General features: G+C 37.2%; 1 protein-coding gene across 1 annotated transcript in view; it reads left to right on the forward strand.

The window, feature by feature from the left end:
• The first annotated feature begins 4,179 nt into the window (after positions 1–4,179).
• RORB (RAR related orphan receptor B) overlaps positions 4,180–23,041 on the forward strand; it is a 191,800-nt gene continuing 172,938 nt past the window's right edge. The window contains exon 1 of the mRNA XM_045840679.1: positions 4,180–4,779. Coding sequence (XP_045696635.1) covers positions 4,773–4,779 — 7 coding nt within the window. The 5' untranslated portion in view covers positions 4,180–4,772. The remainder of the gene's footprint in view (positions 4,780–23,041) is intronic.

Consider the following 23,041-nt stretch of genomic DNA (forward strand, 5'->3'; position numbering starts at 1 on the left):
TGCCACGTAAGCTTGCTCTTTTTTTACATGAATTATGTAATTTTTTATTTTTTAATTATTTTATTTTATTGTTGTTCTATTACAGTTGTCCCAATTTTCTCCCCATTGATTTGAAGAAACAGAAATTAGACAGGCTCACAGTTCATGTGATTCATTCAATACGTTAGCTCCTTTTTTTCTGGCATATATGTTTTGTCCTTTCATAAAGCTTACCTTACTCACCTCTTAACCCACATATTGGGGGTCATTTTGTTTTGGTCCATAACCCCCTTTCCAATTTATTACATAATGTACAAGCTACATACACATTTTTAGTATTTCCTCTCTTTTTCCATTCAGAAAAGATTAAGAATAATAAATATTAAAATAACTAGATTTCACTTTCATTTGTAATTATGTAACTGATCTCAAATATTTTTTCTTCCCCAAATAAAAGGACTTTAAAATGAAAAAAATATATACATATATATTCCTCTTTTCCTCTCCCTCTCCCTCTCTCTCTCCTCACTAGTGACTCAGAAAGAAGAGACCTTATTCAGGTCTTTGCTAGACTTCTGGTTCATATCCAGTGGAAAAAAGAGTGGGAAGCATTCAACCAACTAGTAATTATTGAGCATCTATAAAGTACCAGAAGCTCCTCCAGACTCTAGGGAAGTCTTGGCTCCTGCTCCTGTGAAGCCCATTCTGAGGTATGAAGCATTAGTTCTGCCACAGCTACTAGGGTAATGGTAAAGGCCTACATGTGAATATACTTAGAGTAACAGAGTATATTGAAGTTAATCTAGATACTGTCCAGCCTAATAGAAAAATCTGTATACTTGTCTTTCATTCCACCTTTTTTTGGATGTCTTCAGCAACAGGGAGCTCAGTATGTCACCCTTTCCATTTTTAATAGGTTTCAACATTAAAAGTTCTCATATTTTCCTGGTCTTCCAAATATTTAAAGGCCACTTTATACCACTTTTTCAAGTTTCACAACCACACAGGTCCCTAAACTGGGCTAAAAACACACGATCTTTTAGTCATTCTAAATATAATATTGTTATCAGTATTGCCAACGTGCCTCCAAGATTTGTAACTATTTCAAATGGTCTTTATATACAGACTAACCACATTAGAAAATAGTAAATCATTTCTTCCTATTAGGGTACCTAAATACCCTAATATTTCTTGTCATTACTACGCTATGGCCTTACAGATAAACATGAGGGATGGTGATAGGTGTGGAAGTCAGGTAGGCAGGCAAGCCAATGTGATTTTATATCAGTTTTTGAGATTAAGTACAGTGCTCTCTGACTTAATGATTTTCATTTTAATTTGTCAAAATTTAGTTATCAACTTAGAACATCCTTCATGCCCAGAGCCGAAAGCAGAGCTTCAAGCTTACAGGAAACCAAACAGTTCCATAATCATTCAAATGAAATTGCTGACACAGTACTATTGTGAATAAGGACATTGTATTAATATATTATTATAATGCCACTTGAAATATGGATGTTTCCTGGCAGATGGGTTACAAAGACAACAACAAATTATACCTAAGTAATTTATGATTTCAAGCTGTTTCTTTAATTTAAATCGTGAATATTTATTTTATATAAGTTTTTTACTCCATTCAGTTGAAATAATTTGGAAGTTACTGGAAATGTTCAAGGACTCATTTTTTTAAAATTTTGAGTGAGATCCAAAAAGTCCCAGCTCACCACATTATAATCAATGGTCAACACTTATTTACTCTAAAAGAGAAAATAAATACTTTCTACCACCATGTATATAACATCATCCATGCACCTTTGAAAAATGATAAAATATAATTGTCTTTATTTCTAATTAAATTTTTTTCAAGAGTAGAGAGCTTAGATGTGTGATATGCCATATAGTTCTAAGCAAAATTATGCACTGTAGAACCCAGAAAGCAAAAGACATAAAAATGTATAGAAGAAGAAAAATATTCTTTTCATATGTGTTGACTTTAAGAATTATAGCTATAGCAGCAGTAAAAAGAAATTTTAGAATTCAATGAATATTTAGATATTTAAGACAATTAAAGAGTTAAAATTTTTACATTTGTAAATACTTCTTTAATGAGAAACAGAAATATGAAAAATGAAAACAATAATAATTATAGTGTTTACAAAGGCTTTGGAATTTTCAGTGTTCCTGGGTCTCTGCTTGAACCACATAAAATCGAAATGATGCAGTCACAAATTGTGTCTTAACTGTTTTATATTCAGTAATTTTTAATGAAGCAACTAAATTAGGCATAACTTAGTACAGCTTTAATGTTATTATGATGAATCTATTTTACTTGATTAAAAATTATAAAACCAGGGAGCCTTAAATATTATCTTAAGAGATTAACTACTGTGTCAATTACAAATCTAGGGGAAAGGTATTTATAAGAGAATAACTATTCTGAACAATAACTTCCTTTTGTTCATTTCACTTAATTAAAGACTCAATCAACTTTCCTTTTTTATTGATTTTAGAGAGAGGGAGGAAGGAAGAGAAAGAGAAACATCACTTGCTGTTCCACTTATCCATGCATTCATTAATTGATTCTTATATGTGCCCTGACTGGAGATGGAACCCACAACCATGGCACCTTTGGGTGATGCTCTAACCCACTGAGCTACCCAGCTATGGCCTCAATTTTTATTCTTAATACTAAAATTTTTCTAAATTACACATTGGCTTGCAAATGGAAGGGCTTACAGCAGAGTTAAGTCAATTTAACACAGTGAAGATTCAGCAAGTAATCCATTTTTTATTATATGGGGAGGGGGAGCTACTTGGCAGTGCAAAGTGAACTAATTGCTAACTAAATAATCACCAATTCTACACTACATTTTGTGTTACATGACATAATATGAATATATACCAGTAAAGAAATTATTTGGATACCTAAATGATGATGAGGCCTGCTCTGCCAAAATGTACATTAATTAGTAGAAGCTTCAATTCCTTAACACTGAGTCTATGAGGCAAATATTTTTACCTGTCTTTTAAGGTGACCAATTAACCAATGTATTTAGTTTCCAACTGTTGAAAGAAGATGCGATTATCTGTATGATATGCTTGTTTTGAGAGGGGAAAACCTGAAAAGGAAACTGTTTTGATCTATGCATTGGATTTTTATCAGAATACAAATAAATGGCCATAGGAAGCAATTTTCACCTAAAGAATACAAATAACTTTACCTACGTTTAGTTGCCAATCTCCTCTAAATTGGTAAATGTCTTCGGAGCAACTGAAATGGACAGTCCCTCCTTCCCCTTGCACCTTGATCAAATAAGCAGCCCCACGCAATCACATATTTTGGCCTCAGCCCTTTGCCTAATAACCAAGGTAGCCACACTGCCAATTGGGACTAGTATTTGTGAGTGATGGAGCCCAACGCCAGGAGATTCTCCAAATGCTAATAAATATCTATTTCTTTGACAAAGGAAAGCATTAAAATTTTTAAATAATCTTTAAAAAACAGAAGAGATCTCAGTGTTTTTTGCTATTGTTTGTTTTTAGGTTTGGGAGCAGTGAGCATCTGAAAAATGATTTTAAAGGAAGCGGACTGGTACTTGGCATGGGGCTGCATTTTGGATGAGTTCAAAGTGACGGAAGTTGATTTGTATTTTTCTGCCACTAAAACTGAAGCGTCCTGCCCAGGGAAAGTCCCGCCAGACTTAAGGAGTTCACCGAAAAAGGACTCAGCAGAGCGCTACCATAAATTCAAAAGTAACTCTCCGGGCACACAGGCTTTGCCAAAGAGGTACGCAACGTGGGACCGGGAGAGCCCCGCGTCTCTCGCCTCTGAAGGGCTGATCGGTCAGTGTCCTCTCCCCACTCCTTGAATCGTAAGTAAATGTCACCTGCACATCTTCCCGACTCTCTCTATCTGTCCTTCTCGTCCTCTACACAGTTAGGACAGTCTCAAATACCCACTTGCAGCCCTGGTCGTCTTCAGCTCCAGTGTCCCTAACCCCAGCCTCTCGCCTCCAATCTGATCCCCTCCCCCGCGGTCCCAACCTTTCCAAGCGCTACCGGGCGCTGATTGGCGGTGGCGCTGACAGGAGGCGGGGCCTGGAAGTCCCAGCCAAACCCGCCCCCGCGTATAAGCCCCTTCTCGGCTCTCTCTTTCCATCTCTCTCCTCTCTTTCTCTCTCGCTCCCTTCCTCCCTGTAACTGAGCAGTGAAAATTCATATTGTGGATCCACTCACAGGCACAGATGTCATGTGAAAACGCACATGCTCTGCCATCCACACCGCCTTTCTTTTCTTTCTGATTCCTCTTTTTTTTTCCCCTGGCTCCTTCTCCCTCTTCTTTGTAACTAACAAAACCACCACCAACTCCTCCTGCTGCTGCTGCCCTTCTTCCTCCTCCTCAGTCCAAGTGATCACAAAAGAAATCTTCTGAGCCGGAGGCCGTGGCATATTTAAAAAGCAAGCACATTGGAGAGAAAGAAAAACAAAAGCAAAGCAAAACCCAGGCACCAGCCAGCCAGAACATTTTTTTCACCCTTCCTGAAAACAAACAAACAACCAAACAACCATCAAAACAGTCATCACCACCATCATCAAAACTGTTAACATAGCAGCGGCGACGGCGGCAAACGTCACCCTCCGGCCACGGCGTCCGCCTAAAGGGATGGTTTCCTCAGCAGAGCAGCTCTTCGCCGACCACCTTCTTCACTCGTGCTGAGCGGGATTTTTGGGTTCTCCAGGGTTTGGGCTGGGAGCAGCTTCATGACTACGCGGAACAGGAGAGCGGCCACACCATGCGAGGTAAGCGAGCCTGCGGGCACTGAGGCTCCACCGGTACCAAGGCTCCAAGGGTCCGGCCAACTCCAGCCAGAGGGAGATCTGGAGGAGGGGAGCGCATCCAGATGAAGGGGAAAATGTTAGCGGGGCGCAGCTCCCTACTTGCGTTCGCAGGTGGGCTACAAATGACCTGGGCGTGGAAAGTTGTGGGGAGGCGTTTATGGCCTCTTGGGAGTTCCGGGGGGCGCTTTTTGGAGAAAGGAGCTACGCTACTTGCTTCTTCCCAGTCCTTGAGTTGCACTGAAACCTTCTGCTTGTGGCTTTCGGGTGCGGAAGCGTATACGGGATGGAGGGAGAGCCGGGAAAGGGATGGCTCTCAGCAGAAACAGCGGAAAGCGGCCGGTGTGTGGTGGTTGCCGGCCGGGGTGGGACGCGCTGGGTGCACCAGCAGAGGTGGGGCGGGAGTGCGCGGTCACACACTCTTCAGATTACAAGGCCCACCAGCGTTTGGGTCGGTTGACACGTCCCTTCGTGGGAGAGGTAGGCAGAGGGGCGGTGTCGGCGAGCTGGACGCTAATTCCAGGATGGTCCCCTGCGCGCGTCTGTCTGCGTGCCCGAGCCCGCGCAGACCAGGGACGAGCGCCCACCCGAAAAAGTTGTATAGGGAAAGTTCCAGAGGATAGGAGAACTTGCACTACCTGCGGTGGGAATGCTTTTTTGTCAAAGGGCTACTGCGGTAGGCGGTGCTTCTTGAGAGCTGGTGCCAAGACCCCCCGCGGCGACAGGGGCCGCAGGACCCCTGGGGGAGGTGGTAGCTGTTGGGTGTCAGGCAGGGTACAGAGACCAGACACAGGCTCCTGTTGCACTGTGGGCTGCTGGAGCAGCTGACCTGGCTGGCTTCAGAAAGTTGCTTTGTTTGTTTCCTCCCCTGTGTTGCCGGGACTTTCAGGTTTTCTGAGCAGAGTGCCGGGACCCGTTCTCCCTTACTTTCCACTTGGCCACAACTTCACTCTTCTCTTGGAGAGCAGGCTGGGTGCCCACGCGCCATGGGGATCTGTGCGAGCCTCTGGGCACGACCTCACCCCACCCCACTCCCCAGTTTTTCTTCCTGGCCACTCTGAGGTTCTTTGGAGAGTAGTGGGTAATACCCTACCCACTTCACGCAACCCACCTGGTCCTGGCAACAGAAAAGTTGGAAAGGGACAGCTCCAGACCTTCCTACATCTCTGACCCTGATACAGGTGGATTGGGCAGGAAGATCTTGGGAGAGTTAGGCTATAAACACTCATCGTTTCCACTGTGTTCACCTGCCACCAACTCGCCCCATGCCTCTCTAGGAGAGTACCCAGGGTGCGGTGTGCGTGCTCTTCCTACCCCGCATGCGGTGAGCCCCGGGCCCCGGCCCGGACGCTTAAGGCAGAGAATGGGTTAGCCAGCTGAGCCCTGGCAAGAAAGTAAAGTAGGAGGGGGAACAGAGAGGCTGGGTGGGTGGGTGGGAGGGAGGTAAGGAACAGGGACGTCTTGGTAGAATAGTCTTGACTGACCCCCCCCCCCCACCGCATTGGGAATAGGGGCCCCCATGAATGAGAGCTGGTTCCAGTTTAGTGTCCCACTTGGGGGCTTGGTCACATGTTCCACTATCCGAATTCTTTTGGAATCCAAGTTTTGGGTTCTTTTTTTTCTTTTTTCTTTCTTTTTTTTTTTTCTGTCCCATCTCACCACCATCCCCTCTCCTTTAGGTTTCCTCTGCTAGGGTCTGGGACTGCTAGTTCCCTCCTCCATTACTTCTTCCCTTCCAACACTCCTCTCATGCTGGGTTTTTATGTTCGGAAGGTCCAAAACCAGGCAGCACCTCAGCTCTGACTGGGCTCTAGGACCTGGGGCATAGAAGCCACTCACTCTCCCCTCAAATTGTAGAAATCAGAGGGCAGAGCAGGAGTGGATGTAGCTGGATCGCACTGCTCCTGAAGGAGCAGTTTGCCAGCGATAGTCTGGGTCCCACATGCTCTCTCTTTCTGGACTCCAGAAGCTTGAAGGGTTGAAAGTCGGGCTCTAGCCTCATGCTCAGTATGAGAAACCAATCTAAGCCCACATCTGCGTTCTAGAGGGCACCACCCTTACCACGCTGCCCTTCAAGTTCTAACTTAAGGCGGCCTGGTGGGACGCGCTGGAGTAAAACCGAGCTTGAAAGGTGGTGGGGTGTTTCTCTCATTCTCTCATTCAGTCTCTCCTTCTTTGACCCCCTAATGTCTCTCTTCTGCCATTGCTGCGCATTTGCTACAGACCTTGCCCTCCAGCGATATCAGGGGTTGCTCTTTAAGAATAGGTTGAGAAAAGAGCCAGGCTATTCAGAGGTCTTGTGGGAATCAGGGGTTGAACTTGAGTGTGAACTTGAGAAGTGAGAGCGGAAACGAACCAGCTTTCTCTTGTGCCTGGGCTGCTAAGCAGCCTGTCCTGGGAGGAGGAGGGCGATCTTTGAGTTCAGCTCTACGGTGTGCCCACTTCATTTCCCCACTAGACTACACACGCGCGCGCGCATACACACGCGCGCGATCCCACGCTCAGAGGGCCCCCATCCCCAGTCAGTGTCTCGGCTTGGCTCCACTGTCTGCTGTTGGCAACTGTTCTGTTCAGGCAGGGAGTCGCAAACTTGGTCCAGGATTGAGTGGTGCCCCTTGGGACCAATCCAGCAAATACATCCCCACCCCCACCTCCGCCCTGCTGCCGCCACCGCCAGGTCTAGTGTATTTAAGAGATTTTATCCCCAGGGAAGCTCTGGGGTAAGAAAGGGGTTAAGGGGCTCTGGTCTTTGAGGTCATTGTCCTGCTCCACACAAGAACTGAGTCCTGGTCGAACGCAGTGGTTTACTCGGGGCTGGCCTGGGGCGGAGGAGCTTGTATCTGGTGACACAGAAAGCATTTCACCCTTTGTGTGATAGAAGGTACACATCAGTTGTACGCACACTTCTTCGCAGACTGCATTAATGAAAATAACTTCTGAAGACAGGAGGGACTTGTAATTGGGTCCATCCATAGGTGAGAAACAAGTAAGCCAAGGTGCGGGTTTCAAGACTTTTCCTGAGAGTTGGGTCAGCTGTGTGTTCCACAGGGGCACCGAAATGGTCGGGTTTTCAGCCCTGCCTCCGCAGAAAACCCTGCTTCCAAAAACAGGGGCACAGATGTCGTGCAATCAATAGGTGATTGTGTCTCCTTGGATTAGAAATCTGGTTTTATGCTTGCTGTAAACAAGAATGGTGCTTGGCTTTTCTAAAGCCCAGTTTTCATATGTTATTTTCAGGTAGTTAATTTTTATTAATTACTAACTTTAGGGGGAGAAATACTGCTTGCTCTCAGAGGTATAGCAGCCCTTCAGAAATCTGGAGCTTCGAATGTCCTACAGGCCAGGCCTTTGGATCCCTTAAACAAGTTCTCGATCTTAATTTCGTGCACAAATTTCAATTACATATTTATAACCAATATTCCTCCTCCCACAATTAAAAAACCTTGTTGGAAGGATATCTCTGTCCATAATCTGTTAATAATAGTTCCTTAAGTAATTATCAGTAAGCTGCCTTTATTCCAAGAAAAGTAAACATTCAAACAGTTTAAGGAAAAATCCAACCCTAAAGCTCTATTTTAAGTATCATTGAAAATATACAGCCACAAAAATAAAATGTTTTCCTACTTCTTGGGACTCTCTCCTCTCCCTTCCCCAACATCCTGGGTGAATTTGTAACAGTACATATTACAACGCAGAAGTGTGTGACTCCCTGGGCTTGTGGAATATGGATTGCAGCCACCAAGCCTTTTGACTTTCCTGTGTTTTCAGAAAATCAGGAACTGGAAAACCAAGATGGTTTAAAGGAAGAAATATAAAGGAAGAAATTTTGAGCAGCAAGCTCGTAAACATGAAGAATAAAGATTAAAACACCTTTGTTAGCATCCATTTAAAACTCCATAGATTTTCCATCAACAACAGAATAGCTTTTGCTCATTAGAAAACCCTTAAAAGATGATTTCTTGCATCATTATTAAAGTGGTTTATGTCAGCTTTTATTTTAACATAAATAATATATTTATTTTATACTCTTAATCAAGTAACAAATGTTAACATTTATTTTGGGAACAGTTTGTTAAATACTAAACCACTAACAGCCTTAAAACCAATCATCCATTGGTGTGTATTTGCATACATTGTATTTTAAATTAAATGTTCCAGAGTCATGAGACTTAATTTTACATCACCAAGGGTTTCATAGCACCAAGAAAATATGAAGTTTCAGGGTCAGTCCTCATGAAAATGATATTCGAACTGTGTAGTAATACCGACTTTTAATCTAAAAGAATTATCATCAAGATTTTTAAATGATTCAATACAGGAAGTTTTTCTGGATAAAAATGCAAATAAAGCTTTTTTTCAGCTATTATTTCACATTTTATAAACTTGTATCTACCTTTTAGGAGTGTCATGGCCTTTTAGGAGTGTCATGGTCTTTGTATTTCAATACAAAATAAAAGTGTGACTCATAACACATTAACTAGATTTTTCCACTCAAATAATGATATGCTCCTAATTTAAAGTACATCTCATAGCATTTGACTAATGCAGGGTTAAAACTTATTCTAGCAAATTAGTAAGTTTAAAAATTCTATATGTGTGGGCCTGCTGGTGTTCCGCAAATTTGTAAATAACGTGAGGTTTAAAATCATGAACTATATTATCAATGTCATTGTACATTGGTGAAATCCAAGCCTTACGGATAATTAATTATATGAGGAGATAGGAGAAATAATGCCAAAGTTAAGACCATCAAATTCTGTACAGATTAAAACAAATCATAGTTTATGAGCATGTTTTATTAGTGCTAAAGTTATTAGTGATTAAGGTGACTTAAGATATATTTCTTTTCATTCTAATATTATGAAGAAAATTTCTTAAGACTAAATCATTTCTGTATTTATCCTATAAAAACAAAGAATATGGCTTCAAATTATATTGTCATTAATTTAATGTTACTAACATTAACAAAATATTTTATTGTTATGTTAAAATATACAGAAAAATAAGTGTTAGAAATAGACATTATGCTTAATAATTAATAGAGTTTTTATTCTACATGTAGTTTTACTGTTTAATTCATTCTTATCTAAAGGAAAAAATAAATAAACAAATGCAATAAGTATTTTTCTAATGTAATGAATGATGACCTTTGATAAAATGAGCACTTTACACATAAAGTATTATTCCTGTAATTTTGCTATCATCTTCCAATTACAGCTTCTTGTAAATATTTGTCTTACTTTGAATAGAATCTCTGACTTAACAGAATCTCTAGCAGATAATAGCAGTCTTCGGAGGCGTCTGTTGATATACACTGATACACAATATGTATATGTATGTGCCTATAACCACCCACTCAGGCAAGAAGAATATTTGAGAGAGGAAATCATTCTTATCTTCCCTTTCATAATCCAGACTTCCAAATTCAAACATATTTAGAGAAACACAGACAACTTTCCAGAGCATTCAAAAAGAAAACAATGAATACATGTGGTACTTGAGTCTCATTTTAAAAGAAACTGTTAATAGCATCTATTTTTAAATAATCTACATGAAATACCATTATACCGCCTAATGATAATTAGAGGGAAAAGGAATCAAAGAATTCTGGTCTGCCAAATAAATAAAATATTCCCTCCCAAATTAAGCAACGAATTCATAGATAACAAGGCTTATGCCATGAATTTGATGTCTCCTTTGTAGCACAAGACAAAGGGAGCATAGAGGAATAAATATTGATTGAACTAATCATCTGATGAATAGAAATGAGATTTACCAGTGCACCAATATAATAGGCTATGTTAACTAGTTCTTTCATAGCGCATATGCTGCCCTTTCAACCCCTGACCCCATCCATTCACTTCTTAATGAGGGAAACCACAGGTGTTATAACGGCATTTATAGTGAATCAACCTAAATATAATAACCATGTGGTTAACTAATGGCATTGGGGGTGGGGGTGGATTCTTATGAAAGGCAATATTGTGATCATAGTGTCACAAAATTATTATGCACTGCATTCTACTTAGAACTTTTGGCTTGCTCTGTTTATCTTTTAAAATATAGCTATGGGGCCATGAAAACATTTTAAGTCCTGGATTTGTTGTCTCCATAATAAGTACAATTTTATTAGTGCTTTTATCAGGAGTTAAAGTGCTATTTAACATATTAATACCTTGCATAGTAAGCATCCAAAACATTTTAAAATAACACAGAAGGCATAATATTTTATACTTAATGTAAGATATATTTGTCTTGGTTAGTGGCTACTTATAAATATTGGAAATAAAACATAACTTTATAATAATTGCATTATACATTTTGTTTTAAAATTATATCGGGATATTCTTGGCTTAAGCATGTTCTTACAAAGGCCAAATAAATGTGTCACCTTTTGCCAAAACATGAGCCTAAAGTAATTTGTTTTGACTTAAATGTGTTCACCTCCGCTTAGTAAATATTTTATTAACTGGTTGGGTATGCTAACTTTGTAAATTACTTTACTAGACAGGGTATTTATTGATGACATTTTTTGTATGATTAGTTATCATATCATGTGGTCCTGGTTGTATTTCTCTAATTCACAGAAATCACAGACATAAGCAAAGAAAGAGCAAATTAATCTAGTTTACTGAATTATGTTTTTTGTAACAAGCCTACTTATTACTTTGTACTCATGTAAATCCAATATCCTGGCATCACGGCACATACAAAAGATTTCAGATGCTTAAAGGAAAATGTTTTATCTTGTAGCAAAGCTTTTTTCCAAAGCATATTGCAATAAGTCAATTTTGAATCATGTTTTTAAAAACTTTTAAGCATTCCCCTTTTACATGAATTTCATTAGAATTATGTTATCAGATGACAACAGCAGATATACACCCTCTTAATTTCAAATTAGAAGTGCAAAAGGTGCTCTCAAATTTAGGCACAAAATTATCTTTAAAACAGAACATCAAAAGCTTTTCTAAAAAGTCCTTGGCATTTATAAGCATTACTTGGCATGAAATAAATGACTATTGATGCTGCAAAAAAAATTGTACAATAACTTTTTATTTTAGTTTTCTAACTACCTTATAAAAATATTTTCAAATACAAATTTTTCTCATTACTTAGAACCAAGTTTGATTCTCCCTCTTCTGAACACTTTGTTGACAATTTCACCAGTCAACTGATTTCTAGGAGCCCAAATTAAAACATCTTCTTGAATATAAGAATAAGATCATCATCACAAATGTTCCTGCTTTTCAGTTTTAATTCACAAAGGGACAAAGTCCAAGATTTCTTCTTTTACACCTATATATATCCAAACAGAAATGTATGCAACTCACATGTATTTACTCATGATTTATTTATGCAAATACTCAAAGCCAGGCCCAGTACTGGGCCCTGACGATGGTCAGGTTGAGAGCGCCCTGGTCTACGGGCCGGCGAGGCTCCGATAGGATAGCCAGGATCAGCACCAGAGCAGAACGAGTACAGAGGGGCGCTCTCAGCACGTCAGAACGGCTCTCCCGGGGAAGTGATATCTGAGATGGGCCTCTGCAGATAAGTTAGAAGCCCATCTTTCGGTTGATTTGTTCATCATACATGAGGTTGTTTAAACCATAGCTTGTTGTATTCCTCAGTTGCCTTTTATAGTTGGTACTATGTGAAAGTTTGCTTATTGACATAGAACCATTCCAAAAAGAGCATATTCTGATGTAGAGAAAGTAGTAGTATTGTTCTTAAATAAAGCTTTGATTAGTAAAATGATTTTAAAGCCACAATTTTAAAGAAACCTCTAAGGTAATAATTAAGTTACAAAAAGAAAATGTACTGAAGGAGAGAAACGCTGGTGTGAGGAAGAGAGAAACTTGTAAAAAATTTTAAAAGGATCACCAGGAAAATAAATGGGAAAATACTTTATAATATCCTTATACATTTGTTTTTATAAAAGAAATTTCTACTTTTGAAAAATAAGGAAATGGCTGGTATATTTGAGTTTCATGTTCTTTTACATTTAAGGCATTACCTGAAAATAGTGACATCTGCTCTGGAGACAATCTTAGATTACTAGGTTCCAGGGAGAATAAAATCCACTGAAATAACAGTGTGCCGGCAGTGTCTGAGGGCCACGGTAATGTTCTTCAAACTCTTACATTCCAAGAACTTGGGTATAAGATTGAACTATGAAAATTAAACAATAAATCCTACACCTAATGGTATTATAGACTTTGGAGCTCTTCTCTCTCTTAAGCGTATATAAAGAAGGAAAATCCTGGACTCCCAGACAGTAACAAAAATGTGAGTGTGAGGAGCAACTGTTGGCCGTGTTCATCCCAGCATTATTTATGGGTAAATCCCTGATCACACTGAAAAAAAAAAAAATAACCACTATACTTCACAATTAGGCTCTTCATTTTGAAATGATAATTTGGCATTCCAGTTTTGTACGTTAGTTCTTTTGAGCTTAGTTAACTTGAATCCTCATACTAAGGTCTAATCCACTCTGAAACACTGCCGAGATCAAGTTTCCGAACCTACAAAGCTGAAAACCAGACCCTGGGCTGGGGAAAAGTCACGAAAGTGTCACCATTTGAGACATCCAGGAAGCCAAATTGTAACTCTTGGTTATAACCCTCTGCATTAGCATGAACCTCATCTTCAAATTACTACATGGTAAGCAAGATAACTAATTCATGTATTTTCATCTTGAAAAATAGATACATTTTTTAAAATATTGATTATTAATTAAAATTTATTAGACCAAGGAAGAGTGCTCTTCTGTTGTAACACATCCTAATAATTAAATGGCTATTGTACTGATTATTTCTTGGAGCTAGAAGAATTTAAGAAGCGACTGAATGACCCCACTTCTTGAGGCTTTTCTAAAAATGTGAAACGTTGGATTGAACAGTTATTTAATGAGGCAACTGGTTTTCTGGATACCCCTTCCCTCACCTCTTATTGTAATTCTTCTGATGCTCATATGTTACAGGACAAAGGACACATATACCCACTTCATGTTACGTCTGGGCCAGTGTGCTGTGCTGAGTAGTAAATGTAGACTTAACCTTTGGAGAACAGTAGTTTTATTTGAAATGTTATGTATAATGTAAATCTAGATTTTTACTCCAGTTTTTTATGAAAATATGCCTACTTTTTAGTAAATATTGTTGCCTGTAATTAATTCTGAGAATATAGAATTCAGAATAGTACTATTTTATTTGCCTAAATTGTGTAATAAAAATAATTGAAACTAATTACTCATCAAACTGCATTTACAATATGTTTAATTTCACCTGTGCAAGGCATGGTTCTCCAAAGTGCTTCATACAAGTTCCAAATAATTGATGTGAAAACCCATATTCTAAATTCCTCAAATAAAAATTCCATATTATAGCTTAAGACAGAATGAACATTCAAGTATTATTTTATCATCCAACAGCTGCTGGCTCCTAAATTCCAGAATCAAACAATAACACACAAGTTTAAAGAACTTAGACATGTCATTTCTAATGTATTATTGGCTGGTCAAATAATAAAATTACTATATAGGACATTTTCTATTAACCTCTACATAAGTTGTGTCTGGCACATAGTGAAGGAATTAAACACTTTTCTTTAAAAAAAAAGAAAGAGAAGAAACCTTGTTCCAAAATTCCACAGTTTTTGAATATGAGCAAATGTCACGCAGTCTGGTTGAATACAGTGACATTTGTTCAGAAAAACACAGCATATCATTAAGGTGCGGTGTTCTATGGCAATAATTTGTTTTGTTTTTTACAAAAACAAAATATTTCAGATAAGTTTATTTAAGAATATTCAGGATCCTAACCTACTCATCAGTTTGCTCTAAAATTAAATTTAAAGCAAACAGACAAATATTCTGTGTATTTTTTTTCTTTTCAGTGCTACTTTTTAAAAGGCTTGATTCTAAATACCCTCACCCTTGGATATATATATTTTCTTTCTTGTGATTAAAAAAATAAGTACAAAAGAATGGGGCTTTGGAACATTTTTCCAAGGACAGCTCAAAAACATCAACAGTATGCTAATAACATAGCATTAATACCTTCCAGTTGTGTTTTTGTTTTATCTTGTTTACTACTATTTCTAAATGTCAGTCTGACTGCCACTGCTGTCACAATAAATTCAGGTTTATTCTATTGGTTTTAGAAAGTGTTCTTCAGTAATGAAATAAGTTGATCTGAACTTCTTTCCATCGAAATTTCAGTAATTATTTTGGAAAGGTTATCTAACATGATTGACATGAGTGCTGATTTAGAGTCAAAGAGAGACTTTTTTTACTCAATTTACAATGAGCAAAAAAATAAAAGAAAATATATGGCAAAGTTATAGGTGACACCTTCGATAGTCAGTCAAGTTCAACAAATCTTTATTATTGAGGACTTACAATGCATACCAGGTGATGCCTTCTAAGATAACAGTCTCAAGCACAACAAAGGTGGTTTCTTATCAATATCCTAAGGAATTTCTTAGATGATTTTTGTTTCATTTGAATTTCTTAAGTGTCCAATGTTTTCATCTCTTTTTTCCTAAATGAGAAAAATAGATAACTTGTCCAAAATTATTTGTTACAAGAAGTGCAGAACAGAATTTGTCTTCAGTAAGGACTTCTGACTCTGAGTCCAGTTCTATTTTTATTACACTATGCTTTCTCTCTTAAGCTGCACTATTTTTTGTCACCCTTGCACCCAAAGCAGACATCACTTAATCAGTCATGACATTAATACTTGCTAAGTCCAGGTGCAACCTTCATTATCATTTGACCAGTATTGGTCCTCAGAAAAAAACTTTTTATCAAAACTCTCTTGAGTGTTTTGACCAAAGAATAAATAATATTATAGTGAAACCATTTTTCTTCAATCACATGATCTCCTTGAGCAAGACATACTTCTCCATAGTTTTTACCCCTAAAATAATGGTAATGACATTTACCAATCTCAGAAAAAAAAATAAATAAACATTATAGGGGTAATCTATAATGTTTAGGGGTATTCTATGTATCTATAGATTCTATGTAGAAATTATTCAGTAAAAATAACAAAGTCAAAGTACATACAGTAAAAATTTTGTTACTATAATTATCCCCTTGAAGATTCTAAAATATTATTTCATAAACTCAAATATGTTTTCTTTTACAGAGATTTTCAAGTCTTTAGTAAAATTGTATATTTATAGAGCTTTCCTCCACTAAGGTCCTAATTTATCTGCATCAACTTTAAGGAAGGAAACAATTCTCAGTCAGTGGTTTTTATGTTTGTCAAGGAAAGGATTACCTATCCTTGGCCATAAGCATTTCAAGCAAAAGAATGGGTTAAATAACCTAGCACACCACCCTCTCCCTACCTGGGCTTAATTTTGCCTGATCGGGATTGAAAGTCTCAACAGCACACCATCTTATCAAAGGCCTATTATCATCCTATCCAATACTATGTTTGCACAAGTATAAAATATTTTATTAAAGAAATAACCTTGATGACATTATAAAGATGCCTAGCAATATAAAGAAAAAAAAAACAATTAAGTTTGACATTAATTCTAAATAAATGCCAAGTTCTGCTCCTCCTTAACAATGTTGCAGTTTGTTGTGTTTTGCATTTTGGCTGAAACATAATATTCCTTAGATCAAGCTATCATATATATGGTTAATTTTTATGCTTTCAAATTAAGTCCATTCACTTTTCTTTGAAAGCACATTTATTAGCTCACTGTTATTGATTTGTCAGGCCTCTTCAGTGTAAGCTGTGCTATACAAACAGAGCTAGAAACACCAACCTACCCCATCATTTATTCCCCAGCACACAAATTGATCTTATTATATAATGGTCCTGACTCCCACAACTCAACTAAATTTGACCACAGATACAATTAGAAAGAAAATGGACTGCACTGGATTGTCTTCATCTTATACTCAGCTATCTGGTGTGTTTAGTAATATCACAGTGAAAAAAAAAACTGTAAGCTTATCTCAGGTGATTCTCTTTGTTTTGCCTCATGTAAAATACCTTCTTTGCTTGCTCTGTGTTTTAGACATTGCAGCATATTTCCTCGTATTCATTAATTCTGTCTGTCTTTGTGCTGTGGCTGCTCTTAAGGAAAATTCTGAAAACATTTAAAAAGGAACTCACTAAACCTGAAAGGAGCTGACAGATGCAGTCTCATCTTTTTACGAAGGTGATAGCAGGTAAAATTAATAATGATACCTTGTGTGTGTTTAGTGCTCTAGAGCTCCCAATGAGCTGCTGGAGACACCACACCAGCAATCTTGTGAGCTGTGCGGGATACATATGAATACGAATGTGCCCTGGAAGCCAAAGGAAACCCCAAAATTTAAAGACTGTTTTTAAAGAGTTTAAAAATGCAGTCTCAATATGTTAAAAAGCATCCCCAAACAAAAACACAAATGATCTATAAAAAGAGGAAATACAAATGGCTAGTAAACAATTGAAAAGGAAGAGCTTGATTTCACTTATTAAAGAAATTAAGACATGAGTGGCACCGTCACCTCTCAAAGTACAGACTGGTGTGATGAACTGGACACCCTAATTATTCTATAGTGGGTGTTTATATTGGTACAATCATTGAGCCTACACCCTTAAAAATGGTCATACTCTTTCTCGCAGTAATTCACCCTCTGGGAATCTTTCCAAAGGAAATAAACTAAAATAGCAAGAAACTATATACCTAAAGACATTGTAGCCTCATTATAACACATAGGGAAACTGTTGTAATGTTCATTATGGCACACTTTGACTTAGCAGGTACTCACTGTTAAACTACTATGTATTCACCATGTATTTAATATTTGTCACTAGTATTAAGTGTTTATATGACCCTGACAATGTGTTTGAGGTTCTAGCAATAAAATGGTGAGCAAGAAAGATCCCTGACCTCACTAAACCTAAAGACTAATAAAAAAAGGTTTGAATACAAAACTATAAATACTATATGACCTAAAGCATATAAAATGCACAAAAAAGAAAGTGAAGAAAACATATAAAAATGTTAAAAATTATCTTGGGATATTAAGATATCAGGTAATTGTTTTCTTATTCATTGCCATTTCTGTGCTTTCAAAATTTCCCATACATTCTCTGTAGATTAGCCCTAAGTGTCCAAGTGAATGCTCCTGCACAGTAATAAGACTGTTCTTTTTCTACAACTCATCACATTTTAGCTCTTCAATTTGCCTGCGGTCAGCTAGTATGATAGTAGGGTTAAGGTTGAAAGTTTAATTGCTTATTGATAAAATTAACTTATTTAATATTTACACAGCTATTTACTGATTTATTACCAAACATTTATCAAGGACCTATTTCACTATTGTGCACCAGACACTACCCTGTGTTAAAGATACAGGATGAATATGATTCAGTCCCATTCTCTAAAGAGCTCAGAGTCTAATCTCCTTGGAAGCTATATGCTGTAATTCTCAATAAATAATGAATGATAATAGCAATGATAATAATAATATGTATTTTAAAAACTTTCTCCATTATTGGGAAAAGAAGTGTTCTTCCTATTAATTTGTTATTAAGAGTAGGTCAATATTACCCCTTTTTTCTCTGATGGCTTGTATTAATTTGAGAAATATATTGCTTCATATTTTGAAGGAAAGATAAGGATGGGATACTCATATAGAGAAATTAATCAATGTGCTTTCACTTTACCTTGGTTAAACTAGCCCATATATATCCCCTGACAACACTATGGGGCTTGGCAATCCCTAGGCTGTCAAACACCAGCACAGACACACTGAGTTCTCAAAATATAAGAATCTGGAGGATGCATTGATTCCTACTAATGGAGCTGTGGGAAACATTTAAATACTTCTATAGTTTATGGTAAATGAGGGATCTAATTTGCCCTTAAGACTGTCAGAAACCTGTTGGTAGTTAGCAACGAAGAATTCATATATGATGTTCACTGCTCGGGTGGTGGTTGTTCATGGGCACTCATACCCCTAAGTCAGTGGTTCAAAACAGGTGCTGATTTTGCCTATTGTTATCTATGAGTCTGTTTCTATTTTGTTTGTTAGTTTATTTTGTTCACTACAGTCCACATATGTGTGAAATCATATGGTACTTGACTTTCTTTGACTAGCTCATTTCAGTTAGTATAGTAGTCTCCAGGTCCCTCTATGCTGTTGCAAAGGGTAAGGTTTCCTTCTTTTTATGGCTGAGTAATATTCCATTGTGTAAATGTACCACAGCTTTTGTATCCACTTATCTACTGATGGACACTTGGGCTGCTTCCAAATCTTGGCTATTATAAATAATGCCACAATGAACATAAGGGTGCATATTTCTTTCAAATTATTGTTTGGGGTTCCTTGGGATATATTCCCAGAAGTGGAATCACTGGGTCACAAGGCCATTTTTACACATTCAGCAATGACAAGAGCCACTTTAGGTTATTCAGCAATGACAAGAGCCACTTTAGGTTGTCACAATTAGGAAGACGCTACTGGCATCCAGTAGACAGAGGTCAGAAATGCTGCTAAACATTCCACAATGTACAGGACAGACCCCCAAAACAAATTCTTCTGCCCAAAAATATCCATAGTACAAAGAATAAGAAATACGATCTAAAGAGTACATGAAGACTTCCTAAATGAAATTACAAGTCCTCAGTTTTCCTATGTATTCTTTGAGAAACTTGGTTCTTTTTTTCACTTCCCCTTTGACAATAATCATACTTCCACTTAACAAAAGAAAGACCAAATTCTCACTCATTTCAAATGATTTTATTATGTGCATGGTTCCTAAGATGGAAAATTTCCCAGTGCACAAAAACAAAGGGACAATTTGAAATACTAATTTTTATCCTGAGAAAGGTAAGGATTCTAATGAAAGCACAAAACATTTTTTGCTAATCAGGTAGTTTCCATTTCTTTACATTCAATAAAAGTTAAAGAAAGACTTAATCAAATTGTTAGTATAAATCATTAAAAATTGTTTTGATGATAGAATGCTATGTGATTTGAGACATATACTGCTGAAGGAGTTCAAAGAAGTGAGTTAAGTTACCATGGAAAAATTAGTTCCACTTCCAACTACATAGTTATGCAAATATGTTTTTCAACATTTAAATGTCTAAAAACAAAAATAAGAATAGAAGTGATGCTAAACTTCATTTCAATCTTCTAATAAATAATAGACAAGCATAGGTAGCAGAATTGACTAGAAGAAAAAGAAAGCCCCATCTGGCTTATTAAGAGATAAATTTTCTTTCAATTTATTTTTATGTTGAGCAAATATAGAATCTGTAATATATTTGTGTAATTCATATCAATTGTGATTTAGTGATAATGATAACAATAAGTCAATACAGAAGAAATGTTAACACTCAGAACTCATGTTCACAGAGAAAAAAATGTTAAATTTACTATAAATATATAATTTTTGTTGCAGAGAAGTATAACCAGGTGATCAATAAAAGATTTTCAAATATGAAAATTTTGACATTAGTATAACATTATGTGGGGTAGCAGTGTGAAATGAAAGTATGAATTTAAGGAGAAAGTATATATTGTAAAATTTATATTACAGAAGTGCTTATTTATATTTTCTTTTCAAATGTATTATACAGATATCAAAACATTTTTCAATTTATATTCCATTAATATATTTAAAGAGTGACTTATAGTCACTCAGTCACTCTTATTAGTTTTATTGCAAAATATGTAATCAAAAATGCCTCAGAAATTATATCCTTTGCAGTGATGTAGTATGTACTATATAGTCTGATTTTACAATAGTTCCAGGTGAAAGGGGAATGCTCCAGGACCCCTGATTCCTAGTTCGTGGTGGTTTGCCATGTTTTTTTCAGGTTCATATTGACCTGGTATCCTAATGGCTTAGGAAGTACATTAGATTGAGTACCTAGGCAACAACTGTTCCAAAGCCTTAAGAAGAACCAAGATTGATAACCTGCTCTCTGTGAACTTTTCTGAGATGATTAGGCACAATTGTACCTGAGAAGCTTTGAATAATAACCAACTGTTCACTTCACTCAAGTTTCTAAAGTCCCAGTGATTTGTGGAAGTTCTGGATGACCGTCAACCTCAGAATCAGCAGTAGTGATACAAAAACAATGACCTCTCTAAAAAAGAGGTGCCTCAGGACATTCTTCTAAACGAAGGGTCTCCAAACTTTTTCTCTAAAGCCTCAGAAAGTAATATTTCAGACTTTATGGCCCATGTAGTCTCTCTCACAACTACTCATCTTTGACATTGTAGCACAAAAGTAGCCATAGTCAATATGTAAGTGATTGATTATGGCTATGTTCAAATAAAACTTCATTTACAAAAACAGGTGGCAAGCTAAACTGTGGTGGGCAATTGTTTGCTGAGCTCAACACTGAACTGTCAAGTCCCTGAGGACAGGATCTGTGTCTTATTGAACTGAGTATTCTCATCACCTAGCACAACATTTAACATCCATTAAGCATTGAATAAATGAGTGAAAGTATTCAAGCCTTAAGAAGATAGTAGTATATTAAAAGTATGCTGTAATACAATGCACTATAGAGGAGAAGAAGAATGGTAAACCTCATAGAGCTTAGGTATTAGCCAAGGAGATCTATTCCTAGAAGCACTAGGCAGCTTGACCACAGTTAATAGAATGAATCTGCAGGATATTATTATACATATCTTTATATTGAATAATTTATTAATATTCAGTATAACTTCTTATATATTTATCTTCTCTATACTTTGAACTCCTTGAGGTCAGACATCTTGGAAGACCAAACTCTAAATTCTGTATCTAATCAACACATAATGGGTCACTGAAACTTCAAATTAACTGTGGATGAGAAAAGGTAACAAAAAACAGCCAATTAATGAACTGATCAACAAATATTTGGTATATCTAGTATGCTCAAGCATAAAGTAGTTGTTAGAGAAGATCCAATGAAGAAAATTTATTTGTAAAAAATAAATATATAGTGCTTATTATGTATCATATCCAGATCTAATTCCTAATAAATGTTAACTCAATGAATCCTCACAGCAAACTTGTCATAAAGTAGTGTTTAAGTACTCTGATAGGTGGGGAAACTGAGATACAGAAAGTTTAAGTAACTTGTCCAAAGTTGTACATCTACTAAGTGGCAAAACTGGGATTCAGACCTAGGCAGACCACCTCCTGAGTCTGTGTTCTTAAGCATTGCAGAATGTTATTACTTTCCTTACGAAAAATCCTGAGTTTCTAAAAGACAGATGTGAATTGTTAACTAAAATACAACACAATATGGCACTCCCCAAGGACCTCTGTAACAGGAAAAATCAAGATGAGTTTAAAAATAAGGTCAATGTTACAGTGATAGGAAGAACTTTGTGGGAAGTCAGGAACTAAACCTTAAAATTGTGTGGAATTTTGTCAGCAAAGAATCATAAGAAGCTTTTAAGGTGGAAGGACAGAGTGAACAGAAGCTTGGTGGCAGAATTGTAAGGCAGATATTCTGTGTATATCACCCCAAATGAAACAAAGCGTAGGGAAAGAAACTAACTTTTACTCTACCCTTATTATGTGTCAGATCCTGCATTAGGTCATTCAATACATAGAGAGCTATATACAACCCCAGGCATTAAAGTGAACTGTCAGGTTCCAGTCCAGCCTCTATCACTATGTGGGTGGCCTGGGGCAAGTTACTTGACTTCTCTGAGCCTTAAAGTTTTTGTAAAACAAGGATAAATGCCTGCATCATGGGGTCATTGTAATTGTAAGGGTTGAGTTACATGAGATAACAGTATCGAGCACTCACATAGTGACTTGGTATTAAATCCTTACTGAGTGCTTTATTTTTGTTCTTAAATATTTATTGTCACAACACAATGTAACATGTAGTTGTCTCTATATTGCAAATAGAAACGCTCAAGTTCGGGGAGTCTCAGACCAACATCTACAACATGTGTTTAATTTTCCAAGTAGAACAGGCTTCCCAGAGAGTTCTCCTTGGGAAGCAGAGATCTGGTTAGACAGAGGAAAGACCTGAGACAAGCTGAAACATCAAATTAAAAATTTTGTTGTACTATGGTGAAGTTAGAATGTTGAGGGTCTGGTGTTAGAACTTCTGAAAAACTGAAATAAATGACTATTCCTTGTTTAAAAATTGCTTCTTAACAATGTAGGGGTCAGTGGATAAAAAGAGGAGTCAAGCAAAAAGCAGAGAGGGGTCTGGAGACCTGCTCTGGCATATGCCAAAGTCAGAG

Source organism: Phyllostomus hastatus, unplaced genomic scaffold, assembly GCF_019186645.2.
Source record: "Phyllostomus hastatus isolate PE091 unplaced genomic scaffold, TTU_PhHast_1.1 phas_contig_34, whole genome shotgun sequence".
Lineage (NCBI taxonomy): Eukaryota > Metazoa > Chordata > Mammalia > Chiroptera > Phyllostomidae > Phyllostomus > Phyllostomus hastatus.